The sequence below is a fragment of the Plasmodium relictum genome, assembly GCF_900005765.1.
Source record: "Plasmodium relictum strain SGS1 genome assembly, chromosome: 7".
Taxonomy (NCBI): Eukaryota; Apicomplexa; class Aconoidasida; order Haemosporida; family Plasmodiidae; genus Plasmodium; species Plasmodium relictum.
In genome coordinates, this window is record NC_041685.1 from 714,187 (window position 1) to 728,568 (window position 14,382).

Below are 14,382 nucleotides of genomic sequence, written 5' to 3' on the forward strand. Positions count from 1 at the left end.
ATTTTAAACATATTTTTAATAATTTTTAATTTTATTTTTTTTATTTTTTATTCTTTTTATTTTTTTTTATTTTTATTTTTATTTTTTTTTTTTTTTTGTTAGCACATTCTTGCTAGAGCTCTGACTTTACTTTTATATTCATGTAGATTATTTTTTAATTGTACCTAAAAAAAAAAAAAATATGTATATATATATATATATATATATACATATATTATGTATATATTTTATTCATAAATATTTTTTAGAAATATATTTTATAATTCATATGTGAGAAAATAAATTATATAAAAAAATTTTAAATATGTAAAAATGTAAAATATATATAATTTATCTTGATGAACAAAAAGAATTCCTAATAAATAATAAGAAATTTATATGGAAAATAAATATCTATTATAGAAAATAAAAATAAATATAAGGAATCATAATTTCTCCTATAAAATAATAAAATTATAAAGTACCGCTGCATCAACATTAGCAGGTGATTCTAAATTTGGTTCATTTAACATAGAAATTACGCTAACTAAAATTCCTTCTACTGACCATATTGGTCTCCATCTTTCTTCAGGTTTTTCTTGTTCATTATAAATATCAACTCCTTTTCAAACAAAAAAAAAAAAAAATTATTTAAATAAAGCAATTGCATATATTTTTTTTTATTTGTATATTATATACTTTGTATATTTAATTTTTTTTTTTATTTACCAGGAGGGTGCAATATACTAATACAAACTCTTCCATCAGGAAAAACTGAATAAACAAAAAATTTAAATATATATATATATATATATATATATATATATGAAATATAATTTATTTAATTAAAAAAAATTTCAAACCATTTGGATGCCACATTTCTTGGGTAAATTTCATTTGAGGTGGATGATTTGGAAAATCTGATGGAAACGAAAGAGTTGCATTATATATACCTCCTATAAAAAATATATATATATATATACTAGTTTATTTTTATTCCTAATTTTAAGATCTCATATATAAACTATATAATTTTAAAATACTAACCCTCATACAATGTATTTTTAGGACCTTCGAAACAAACGTTCCATTCAAAGAAATTGGATTCATCAACTAACCCAACAGAAAAACCAGCATTATGATCCCGTGTTAACTCTATTATTACACATATATATATATACATAAATATATTACGTTAATATAATAAATAAATATATATATATATATATATATATATATTTCCTTTTTAGTTAAAATATAAAAATACCAAGAAATTGCTTTTTTAGGAGCTCTCTGGCTATATTCGCCATTTTGATTTTTAACGGATTAAAAAAAAAAAAACACGAAAAAAAATTTAGTATACTTTCTTTTTTTTAATTTTAAATATTTTTCAGAAAAAAATTTTAGTTGAACTATACTCAATTTATTAAAAATTTTTTTTAAAATTTTTTTTTATATTATTAAAATTCAATTATATATATATATATATATATATATATAAATTTTTGAAAAAAAATATAATTTTCTAAAAAACAAAATCAAATGAAAAGTGTCCAACTTTGCTTTTTTTTTCTCATAAATTTTTTTTTATTTTTTAATTTACATTTCTTCTGTTCTTATATATTTCGTATTTTTACTATTATTAATATTAACTTTTTTTTTTACCTTGTTACTTGTACTTTTTTTTTTTTTTATTTATTTTAGTTTTTATAAACTAAAAAAAATAACGGTAATTTTCTTTTTTTTTTTTAGTTTATTGTTAGTATGTAAATTATTATCCATATTGTGAAATTCTTTTCTTTTTTATTTTTAAAATAAAAATAATTTATGATTTATTAAATAGAAGACTTATGGAAAAAGAAACATTAAATTTTAAAAAAAAGTATATTCTTATTTATATATATTAATCTGATATTTAAAAAAGAATTTTTTTTTTTTATGAAACACAATAAGAATTTTTATCACCTTATACTGATATTTCTTAATATTGCTATTTTTAATTACATAACTTTTAGACAATTTTTTTAATTCTTTAGGGATGATTTTTTGTTTAAAAATTTTCTATATATTTCTTTAATATGTCACATAAAACTATACTTTCTCTTTTTTTTTTTTTTTTTGTTAAAATAAATATTCTTTATGAAAATAAATATACTTTTTTTTAAAAGCACTTGAATTACAAAAATGTACATAGAGGTAATAAAAATTAAAATTAATACAACATGAAAACAAAAAAAAAAAAAAAAAAAGAAAATATCAAATTAAAAATTAATTTTAAAGACAAAAAAAAAAGGGTATTATATTTTTTATCAATAAACAAAAAGGAACAGAAAAGGAAATAAAAAATAATATAAAATAAATACACAAAAAAAAAACAAAAATGAAAAAATATATTAACTTTTTTCATAACACATAAAAATTTTAATACAATTACCATTTGCTGTAATAATTAAGAAATGTTTTTGTAAATGCCTAGAAAAAAAAAAAAAAAATTAGTCAATATTTATATAAATATATCTAAATATTTATAAATAAATATATATGAACTTACATATCTTTTGAAATGCTATTTTCATTATTATTTTCTATAAAAAAAAAAAAAAAAAACTAAATTGAAAAAATAAATTACTAAAAATAAAAAAATATTTTCATTAAAATTATTACTTTTTAGATTATTAAAGTATTTAAAAATATGCAAATTAATGTAATATTTATATTATACATAAAGAAAAAAAAAATGTAACAAATTATTTCTTTTAATTTTATTACTTTGAAAAGACATATTTTTTGAACAAGATGTTTTACAACAAGAAATATTATCATGAAAACTGTGTTCATATTTTTTAAATAATGAATATTTATTTGTATTATTTTTTTTTTTATTTTTTAAAGTGTTTTTAATTTTTTGTAAGAAATTTATTTTTGAGTTGTCTACTCTTTTTTCATATAGACTTTTTTTTTCATTAGAATTATTTTGAATATAAAAAAATTCATTAGAAATATAAGAAGCTGATATTTTTTTGTTTTCATGAGAAATAAAATAATCTAAATTATTTAATGATTTAATTTTTTTTTTTTTTTTTCTTTTATGTTTATCGATTAATTTACTTATTGAAAAATGATAACCTTCACCATTTGTATATTTATGAAATTTTATGATATTATTAAAATTAATTTGTTCTTTTTTTTTTGAATTAAGCGAAGAGGATTTTTTAAAGAAATTTTTTTTGATTTTTTGAAAAAAATTATTCTTATTTATGCTCTTTTTTTTTTTTAATATTGCTTGTGTACTACTGAAGTGAATATTACTACTGGTATGATTTTGCATATACTCTTGTAGATGATTGCTTCTTATTTGAATATTATTGGCAAATTTTTCTTTAGAATTATTAGTTCTTACACTGATATCTTTATTATGCATAAAATACTGTTGTCTACTATTTTTTTTTTTTAAGTTATGACAAAAAAAATTCATGGAATTCTTTGAATAAATGTATTGCGATCCTAATGTAGGAATTGTATTGTCCTTTTCTAAAGATAAAGAAAAATTCCACATATATATTTTACCACTATCGCTTGGTGAAATTATTTTAAAATTTTTTTTAAAGTTGTTTGATTTTGTGAAATCTACTAAATCATTATTTTCAATATTCTTATTTGTATTAATAGTATTAAATCGAAGGAAGGAAGAATTTACTTTATAATATTTTTTTTTTTTTTCTTTGTTATATATTTGCTCATAAGCTTTGTAATTTTTATTATATATTTTTTTATATATATCATAATTTTTGTTGTTATTTTTTCTTGAATTAATTACACTTACAAAAATTTTTGATTCAAAGGATAAAGAACAATTATTATAGCCTTTTAATTTATATATTAAAAATAATTTTTTTTTATCAAAAATTCTAATTCTATTGTCTAGAGTTGTAACAATAATTAAATTTAAATTTTCATTAAACTTTATACTACTTACTTGTTTTCCCTTTGAATAAATTCCTTTTTTACTTCTGCATATTAACTCTTTTTTAAATTCATAATTATTTGTATAAATATTCACTATTCCATTACACATACCAACAAATAATAAATTTTTATATATTGACACAGCCAAAGCACATATAGGAAATTTTGTTCTTATTTGCTTAGTAACACTTAATTCATAAATTTTTTTTTTTTTCTTTTTTAAATTACTCATATTTTCTAAAAAATTTGTTTCAAAAAAATTTTTATTATATGACTTTCTAAAAACATTCTTTTTGTTATTACAACAATTATTATTTGAATTATTAAAAAAATTATTATTATGAGAATTATTAAAAGAATTTTCAGTGAAATAATTAAAGAAACTCTTATTTGAATTAATGATTGGATTGTTCATGTAATCGTTAAAATAAATATTTTTCTTCTTTTCTATTTCTATAATATTTGACTTAAATTTCTCTTCATAATTTTTTGCTAATTTTACTATTTTTATAATACCATTAATAAAACCTATTATTAGGGTATCTTTTATATTTGAATGAAAAATGCAATTGGTAATATGATAATTAAATTTCATTTCGCAAACAAATTTTAAATTTACTTTACTTACTTCTTCAATATCTTTAAAGCATATATTTTTATTAATTTTCCATATCTTAATTTTTTTATCTATACCAACAGTAAAAAAAAATTTTTCATTTGTATTAGAAAACTGAATATTTATAATAGCACCATCATGAATAAGTAAAAAATTATCATTATAATTTTTATTGAAATTACTATATGTCATCACATTTTTATTATGATTGTTATTAATATCTTCCTTTGAAAAATCATAAATATACAAAGTACCATTATCTAAACCAGCCAATAAATAATTCATATCTTTGCTTTGAGCTAAGGATAACACACAATTCTTATTTTTTAAATTTATTTCTCTTATTAATTTAACAGAATGATTACATTTTTTTTTCTTCTTACACTTCACTTTTATCTCTCTTTCATCATATATATTATATATACAGCTTGATACTTCAAAAAAAAAAAAAAAAAAAATTATATATATATATATTATGCTTTTAATAAATGAAAATATGTATTATTAGATACAAAAATAATACTATTTTAATAAAAAATATATTTTTAAACATAATACAAAGAAATATGTGTATACATGATATAGATATATTTATTCTCTTACTTCTATTTTGAATAATGGTCAAATTTTTATTTATATTTTTTTCTTCTTTTATTAGTTTTTTTTTATTTGCATATTCTTTTTTTAATTGAGTTTTTTTTTTAATGAGAAAACTATGTATTACTAGATTTTTCTGTCTTTGATTATTTTTCTTTTTATCCTTTCTATATCTATTTAAGTAGAATGCTGGTTTTTTTGTCAAAGAATTTTTCTTGTATGACAAGCAAGAGCTGTATAATTTATTATTAACATTTAAAAAGGAAAAAATATTTTGCATTTCATTTTCAATTTCACAAATCTTTTTTTCAACAGCATTTTCTAATTTTAACAAACAATAAACACTAAAAATCATACTAAAGAAAACTTAAAATTAAGAGAAATAAAATGAAAATGAAAATTAGGATACAAAAAAAATAAACTAAAAAGATTAAAAAAAAAAAAAATAATAAAAAAAAAAATAACATAAAGAATATGGAAATAAATTTTACATACAAACATAGAAAACAAAAATTTAATTTGCAAAAAATTAACAAAATAAAATTAATATACAAGTAAATATGATTATTAAAATTACAAAAAAAAATAATATTAAATATATAAATAAAGAAATAATAAAAATATAATCAAATAGCAAACACTATAATAATTGAAATAGTTTTATTATTATATAGAATGCTCACTGTTTTAAAATAAATTCTTTTTTTTTTTTTTTTTTTTTAATGTTGTATATAATAATTTTCTCAAATTAAAAAAAAATAAAAATTAGGTACAAATATAGAATAAAATAAATGATATAAATTTAAAAAAAAAAAAAATAATGTCTAAGTATTTTAATATATTAAATATGTTATCTTTTAAAATACTGTTTAATTTTTTTTTTCTACCTTTTAATTTAATTGTTACATAAGCTTATGCCTTTGTAGTTTAAAATTATTTTTTTTTTAGTAAAGATAAAAATTTATGTAAATAATAATACAAAATTAAAAATGAATTATGATAAAATAAATTTATTTAGTGAAAATTTTGATATGAAATGTGTTTTAGAGGAAATAGAAAAAAACTTTGATAAGAGAAAGCATTTATTATGTGATATTAATAATGTTATATTAAATTCTCAAAGAAAAACGAATTCCTTAGATAAATATGAAGAGAATTTAATTGACAAACAGATTAAAATAATAATACACACAAAAATTAATTATAAAAAATTAAATAATATAAATTATGTAAAATACTATTTGCCTTACTGTATACAACCCAAAACAAATAACACCAATTTATGTTTAACTAAAAGCATCTATCAAAAAAATATTAAGCAAAGTACTACTATTTTTTTTTTTTTTTAATAAATTTAAAAATAAATTAAACATTTATGATGAAGAATTACATTGTCTATCTATATGAAATTAAATTATAGGAATTTTTTTATACGTTTTAGGTATTTTAAGAGAGTTAAATACAAAAAAGAAAGTAGTTGAATACAGAATTAATTATTTTATTAAAAAATATACAGGTTTTTTTTTTTAATTATTATAATTTTAGTACAATTATTATTATTATTATTATTATTATTATTATTATTTTCTTTTTTACATTAGGAAAGTATAAGAAAAAGAATATTCTTCATAAACAAATTTCACAAATATATAATGAAAAATCTAAAATTGAAATTTACATAAAAAATAAGAAGAATGGCAAAATAAAATTTAATAAAGTCATTGGAGATATTGTCTTTTTTGATCATAATATAAATATACTACTTGAAAACGCCATATTTAACGTAAAAACATAAAAAAAAAAAAGAGTTTATATATTTTTTATCTATATATTTTTGATATATTAATATTTCATATTATAAATATCAATAATACTTTTTTATATATAATTTATGTTATATATTAGTTTATTATTTTGTTTTTTTGTTTTTTTCCTCTTTTTAGGATAATTCAAATAAACAAAAAATTCCATGGATATTTATCCAGTTAAAATAAAAAAAAAAAAAAAATTAACAAAAATATAAAGCAAATAATTAAGAATTTATTAAATAATTAAATTAAAAATTTATAAATATATTTTTTTATTATTTTTATTTTTTAACAGATCAAATAGTATTGTATTTTTAAAAAAGCATATTTAATTAGACAGAACATTAAAAATTTCTTTTTTTTTTTCATTTAACAACGAATAGCAAAATTGAATAGAGCTACCTTCAAGTATAGATAAACCTATTTGAAAAATATTTTTAAGAATCTGTTTTTCTTCGTATTCTTCTTCACTTATTGAATTATTTTTAGAAATTATTTCATAAATATCTATAATTTTAATTAAAACGGGAAATGCTATTTTTGACAACTTAAGTGTATTCTTATTATTTTTTATAAAACTCATAAAAAAATTAACATTTCTTAATAATATTTTATTTATTCTAAAAAAAAAAAAAATATATATAATAAATAAAATTTATAATTACATATATCTTTTTTTGTTCATAATTTTATTTGATTTATTAAATATATATTTTAATTTTTTTTTTTTTAAATTTAATTCTAACTTGTTATCAAGATATAGAACAGAATCTAAGTATGAGCATAAATATTTTATAACATATGCACTTTTCTTAATAACTTCAACAACTGTTTTTTTTGTTTTAATTATTTTTTCGTTTTTTTCTAAAAAAAATTAAAGAATTATTTATTATATCATAATTATATATATATATATATATACACGCTTTTTTTTTTCTTACTTATATTAAAAAATTCATAAAGTATTGTAAAAAGTTGGTGACTAAGTAAATATAAATAAAATTTCTTCTTCTCGAATAAATTAGAATTATTTAAAATGAAAAAGTGAGTTACAAAGTTGTTGCTTAATATTATTTCTTTGTTATCATTACTTTTTAGTATTTTTTTTTTTCTGTAAAAAATAAAGACATGTAATTTTAATGTTTAAATTTTTTTTTTTTATTTTCTTATTTTATTTTAATTTTTTTTTTTTTTTTAATACAATATATCCATTATTTTGATTAAAAAATTGCAATAGTCACTTGCAAAGAGAAGAAAAGTGGAATATCTGTTATCTAAAAACGGATTAAAAAAAAAAAAAAAAAGTTAAATATAATAAGGTGGAGTAATAAATATGCATATATATATACCTGTAGAAGCATATTTTAATTTAACAAAAAAAAAGTTGAAAAGTTGTGATAATTTATAAATAAGATGAAATAAAAGAAAAGAAGCTTCCATATTTTTAGATATTTGTAAATTTTCTAAATATAACTGTATATATTTAATTAAATGAAAATATAAGTTAATAAAATGTAAACAATTGTCTGATTTTTGTTTTATAAGAATTATATGAGATAAAAATTGTTTATTATTAGAAACAATATAAATTAATGTTATTATATGTATATTTGAATAAAATAAAAATTTTTTAATATCTTTTTCTTCATATATCTTATTGATTTCTTTATCAACATATTTCAAAATATATACCACATCTTCTACGGTAAAATTTAATAAGCTAATAATTTTTTTTATGGTATCCTTATATTTTAAACAGATATAAATAGATTCTTTTTTATTAGTTTCTATCAGAATTTTGTTATAATGAAAAATGAAATCATAAATAATTGTGGAACTTTTTCCATTTATTTCTTCTTTGAAATTACAAACACTGCTTAAATTAAGAGATAATAATTTGAAAAATAAAATTAATTTTTGTTTATTTATAATATTAATTTTTGTTTCGCTTTTTTCCTTTTCAATATTTTCTAAATTTTCATTATTATTTTGAAAACTAGGACTTTCAAAAGTTTCTTTATCTTTATAGTATTCTACATTTTGAGAATTTTTTTTCTTTTTTTTTATATTAAAAATTTTTAAAATAAGAATACTATAAAGAAAGATTTTACATTTCTCATTTACTTGACCAAACAGTTTCTCAACCTTAATTTTTTTAAAAATATTAATTATTTTGATAATAATTTTATTATTACAATTCTTCTTAAAATTTTTGCCAAGAAAAAAGGAAAAAAAAATATATTCTATCAATTCCAAATAAAAGAAATTAATTTTTACTATAATATCATCATTTTGGTTACTAACGAGTAAATTTTTTACAAAATTTCTCATTTCTTTTATTAATTTTTTGCTATTAATTTTTTCTACATTTATAGAACTGTTATGTTTATTGTCATGATTATCATTATCATTACGAATATTTATATGATTTATCAAGTAAGAAATATTTTCATCATCTATATCACAACTTTTTTCATCTCTTACTAAAATATTATGAGTTACTAAAAAATACTTGATAAAAAAAATAAAACAAATTTTCATTTTTTCATTTTTAATTTTTGTATTTATATTTTTGTGAAATTGTTTTTCATTATTTTCCTTTTGTTCATATTCTCTGTTCAAATTATTTTTCTTTATTTCACTATTCTTTAATTCTGTATCCTCTTTTGTATTTTTTAATAGATTATTATCATCATTTTCCTCATTTTTATAAATATTTATAAAAATAAAAAATACGTGAAAAAACAATTTAAGAACGAAAAGGTTTTTATTATTTAAGCATTTCTTACTAGCAAAATACTCCTTTTGCTTTTTTAAAATATTAAAGGAAAATTTTATAAAAATAGAAATGTTTACCTTTCTTTTCTCTATGGATTGCAAATTCTTAATAAAGCACAATAAAATATTTATTAAAATATGTTCATAATATATGTTGTAAATATTAAAATTTTCAAATATTTTACATAGTATAGTATATAACTTCTCTTGCATATTCCCTATATTATTAAATAATATAAATAACTTACTTAAAATACATATATCTAAGTTTATGTTACAATTATAATTATTACACATATATGAAGGAAATCTATGATTTGCATTTTCAGAAAAAACTTCAATCATTACATTTTCATAGTTATCTAATAAGTTATTTCTAAAAATCATTTTTTTACTTAAATTAAATATCTCATACCAGTTATTATTACAAATAAAATCATTGTTTTTTTCAATTAATATATTTGCATAGTCAGTTAAACTTATTTCTTCACTTATTACGTTTTTTGTATATATATTTTCCTTGACTATCAATTCCTTTTTTTCTTTTAAATCATTCTCTAAATCATTTATTATTAAAATAAAATGTAGCGTAAATAACTCACCAAATAGATCAGTAAGTTTTGCATTCTTTTGTATATTAAAAAAAAATTCAAAAAAGAAGTTATAATTATGCTCGTTTTTTATTATATTAATATCAATAAATAGAATTTTTATTAACTCTATGTAAATATTTTCAATTTCCTCATTATCATTAAATATCTTCATGATAAAACTATAATTACATAAAAAAAAATTTGTGATGTGTTTACAAATTCTCTTTTTCATTACATAAGAATAATCTTCTAATGAGTTTTTTTTCAAAATATTATTAATTTGCTTGAAATATTCAATCAACTTACATTTATCTATAAAGTATCAATTATATAAAATAAATTTATATAAAAAAAAAAATATATTATTAATAAAAATAAACAATTATATATATATACATTAATAAAAAGTTATGGTTATATATTACATATATGTAATTTTATTTTGTTTATATTTATTTTCTTTTATTTTATTATTATTTTTTTTTATTCATTTTTTTTTTTTTTTTGTAATAATTTATTACCTAATAAATGGAATTCAGCAAAATAAATATAAAAAAATAATGTTTCTAATATCATCTGTAACAAGTCAAAAAATTTATATATAGAATCTAATTCAATACACTGATCATATGTCAATTCAATATTTAAAAAATTATTTTCAAGTAATGATATTATTAAATGAACTTTTTTTTTTAATTTTTCAGTTTTTCCTTGACTATTTAATATTGCATATGCAGCTAATCTAGATATAGTGTAATTGAAAAAATAAAAAATATATACACTATAATAAATATTGTAATATTTAGTATTAAGAAAATTTCCTTTTATTTGTTCATGAAAAATAATTATATTTTTTTTTTTTTTTAAATACAACTTTGCTATTTTTTGAATGTACATTAAAAAGCTATTGCTTATATTATTCTTATATATTGATTTTAAAAAACAGCATAAAATATATTCTAATGTTTCAATATTAACAAACATAACCTGATAAATTTGTACTAACTGTGATATAGAACAATTTTCATCTTTCATTTGTACTAAATTATTATTTTCATTACTCTGAATTTGAAAGCACTTACTAGAATTTGACAAAAAGTTATTTTTTATACATGAAAGAATTTTATCTAGCAATATATTAAATTCATTTATGTGGAATTCATATAATTCAATAAAATAAGTACAAAAATTGGTAGACATATCCATTAATTTATTCATATTATCTTTAAAAACATTTATAAAAATAGGATTCAATAAAAAATTAATTATTCTTAAATGTGATAATTTCTTAATTCCTATAAAGTTGTGTATAAATCTTAAAAAATGATTCAAATCAAATATATTTATATATATATATAAAATATTCTTAATTATGTGATCGCTAAAATTATGTATATAATAATTAGTAAAAATATTTAAATTAGAATATTTAAAATCAAAATTAATTCTTTTAATAAATGAGAAAAGTGTAGAAAATATAAAATTACATGGTTTTATATCAAAATTTAAAATATTAATTAAATTAAGTTGATTTGCATATATTAAATAATTTAAATATATATAAATATTTGTTCTTTTATTGGATATACAAAATAGGTGAATTAAATTATCATTATTTTTATTGATGCATGTGCTGAAAACATTCTTTAGTTTAGAATTATATAATAATAAGTGTGGTTTTCCCTTTATATAAATTTTTTCATAATTATTTTTAAAATGAGAATATTTTTCAAAAACATTATTTTCTTTGCATTCTTTTATTACGCTTTTATTTTTGTCCGAAAGTAAGAAATATGCATTTGTTGAGCAGTCAAAAATATATTTTACAAAGTATGCCAAATTAATAAATAAGAATGAATCCTTTTTTATATTATTTTTATTATTTAAATAATTTAAACATCTATAAATAAATTTGGAATATTCTATTAAAATATGCAAATTACTAAATACTTCTTTGTCATTATTTAAATCAATAACTTCAGGAAAAATACAAGATGAATATGGTACTTTAATATTCATTTTTTTATAACATATTTCATTTGTTTTATTATAATTTGTTTCAATGTCTTTTTCTATATCAATATCTTCGTCTACATATACTTCACCTTCATCCCAATATTCTTCTGATTCTACTTTATCTTTATTTGCATCCTTATCATTTTTATCTTTTTTTTTTTTTTTTTCTTTATTCATTTTTATTTTTATCTTCTCTTCTTTCACATATTTATTATGTAAATCCTGTGTATATTTCTCATTTTTTAAATAATTAAAATCAAATAATTTTAAATATTCATTTTTCACTGAATTATTATAAATGGACAATTCGAAATGTGGTATTAACATAAAAAATAAAATAAAATTTTGAATATACTTAAAATTTGACGCATTATATTTCATAATAAAATATTTAATAATTATTAACAAAATTTTTATACTTCCTTTTACCTTAACAATATTTAAAAATTTATATTTATTATTTAAATCATTATCATTTTTAAAATAATATTCTAACTTTTCTTTTTTGTTCTTATTTAGAGAAAATGAACAATTCATCTTATTATTCTGAAAATCAAAATTAAAACAAGGATTATCATTTGATATTTTATTTAAAATTACATATATTATTTCTAATATTTTATTATTATCAGAAAAGTGAAAAAATAAATAATTCATTTTTAATATATCATTGCTTTTTCTATAAGAATTGTATATATTCTTAAAATATTGTATACAAATATTTTCTATGCATAAAATAGTGAATCTTTTTATATTATTTTTTAAAATGCATAAATCATTAACAGTGTTATAATAATTAGTATAATTTTCATCATCATTTGATAAATGTCTTATTTTTTGAATGTAATCATATGAATAACAATATAATGCAAATAAATTATTAAAGAAAGCATATATTTTTATATCATTGTTTAAAATTTTAAAATTCTTAAAATATAAGTAAAAAATATTATTTATATAATTCACCAAATCATGTATTTTAATAATATTGTTTATTGCATAATTGGAATCATTTAATTCAACATCATTGTTTTCTTTTTTTCTTTTTTTATTAAATTTAAGATCATTAGATAATTTAAACATATCTTTATTTTTTTTATCAACATTAAGTAATTCTTTATCTTTTTTACGTTTTTTATTTTTTTCTGAATTAAATAGTAATTCTTCTTCCTCTTTTTCTTCTTCATTTTCCTTATTTTCTATATTCTCATCTTTCTCATTTTTACCAATACTTAAAGTATAATCAACTTGACTTTCATTGCAATATATTCTGCTATCATAGAAAATATCTATCAATAAAATAATAGTATCATTCAATATGTTAAATAAATTATTAGTATTTAAATTAATTTTTTCATTTTTATTAATTAGATGTAATATTTTATTAATAGTTGTGATTTTGACTTTATTATTTTTTTCTAAAATATATTTTAAATTTAATAATGATAAAATTTTATCTATTATAATAGTTTCTATACTTAATCCATTTTCTACCAATAATTTTAAAACCAAATAAGTTAATTTATAATTTTTATTGTATACATATTTTAAATTAATATTTGACAAAATGCATATATAATATTCGATATTGTTCACGATATCTTTTTTTTTCAGTGTTTTTATGTTATGTTTTATTTTCCTTAGCAAATTATCAGTAGAATTTCCTACATTTATATTATAGCTATTCAACAAACTCATATTTCTAAAGCAAAAAAGTAAATAAAATAAAACAAAATAATAAAAAATTTAAAGAAAAAATAAATATATTGTAAAACATCTATATAATAAAAACAATATTAAAGAAAAAGAATAAAAAAATTGTAAAATCTATAATATAGAAATGCAGTTGAAAGAAAATATCAAATAAATTATAATATTTAAAAATAAAAAAATAAAAAATAAAACAAATAAACAAATTAATTATAACAATATTTATTAAATAAACAAAATTAAAATAAAATTATTGTTATGCATATTTATTTATTTTATTTTTTCTTTTTTTAAACAAATATTTTTTTTATAAATCTAT

The 14,382-nt window shown here is 16.1% G+C and overlaps 4 protein-coding genes across 4 annotated transcripts; 1 reads left to right on the top strand and 3 right to left on the bottom strand.

Moving 5' to 3' along the window:
- Positions 1-98: 98 nt before the first annotated feature.
- PRELSG_0718500 (ubiquitin-conjugating enzyme, putative) lies at positions 99-1,289 on the bottom strand (the record flags this gene model as incomplete). The annotated part of the gene is made up of 6 exons (XM_028675882.1): positions 99-164; positions 465-601; positions 709-753; positions 843-935; positions 1,027-1,134; positions 1,247-1,289. The coding sequence occupies 6 exons, from the start codon at positions 1,287-1,289 to the stop codon at positions 99-101; spliced, it is 492 nt and encodes a 163-aa protein (XP_028532427.1).
- Positions 1,290-2,372: 1,083 nt separating this feature from the next.
- On the bottom strand, positions 2,373-5,513 carry PRELSG_0718600 (hypothetical protein; the record flags this gene model as incomplete). The annotated part of the gene is made up of 4 exons (XM_028675883.1): positions 2,373-2,451; positions 2,531-2,564; positions 2,749-4,995; positions 5,165-5,513. The coding sequence occupies 4 exons, from the start codon at positions 5,511-5,513 to the stop codon at positions 2,373-2,375; spliced, it is 2,709 nt and encodes a 902-aa protein (XP_028532428.1).
- Positions 5,514-6,147: 634 nt separating this feature from the next.
- PRELSG_0718700 (conserved Plasmodium protein, unknown function) lies at positions 6,148-7,152 on the top strand (the record flags this gene model as incomplete). Its single annotated transcript, XM_028675884.1, has 4 exons — positions 6,148-6,481; positions 6,600-6,674; positions 6,760-6,941; positions 7,102-7,152. 4 exons carry the CDS (start codon positions 6,148-6,150, stop codon positions 7,150-7,152), a joined length of 642 nt encoding a protein of 213 aa, XP_028532429.1.
- A 142-nt stretch (positions 7,153-7,294) lies between these two features.
- On the bottom strand, positions 7,295-14,051 carry PRELSG_0718800 (conserved Plasmodium protein, unknown function; the record flags this gene model as incomplete). The annotated part of the gene is made up of 6 exons (XM_028675885.1): positions 7,295-7,586; positions 7,713-7,830; positions 7,908-8,077; positions 8,168-8,240; positions 8,316-10,649; positions 10,859-14,051. 6 exons carry the CDS (start codon positions 14,049-14,051, stop codon positions 7,295-7,297), a joined length of 6,180 nt encoding a protein of 2,059 aa, XP_028532430.1.
- Between the last annotated feature and the right edge of the window lie 331 nt (positions 14,052-14,382).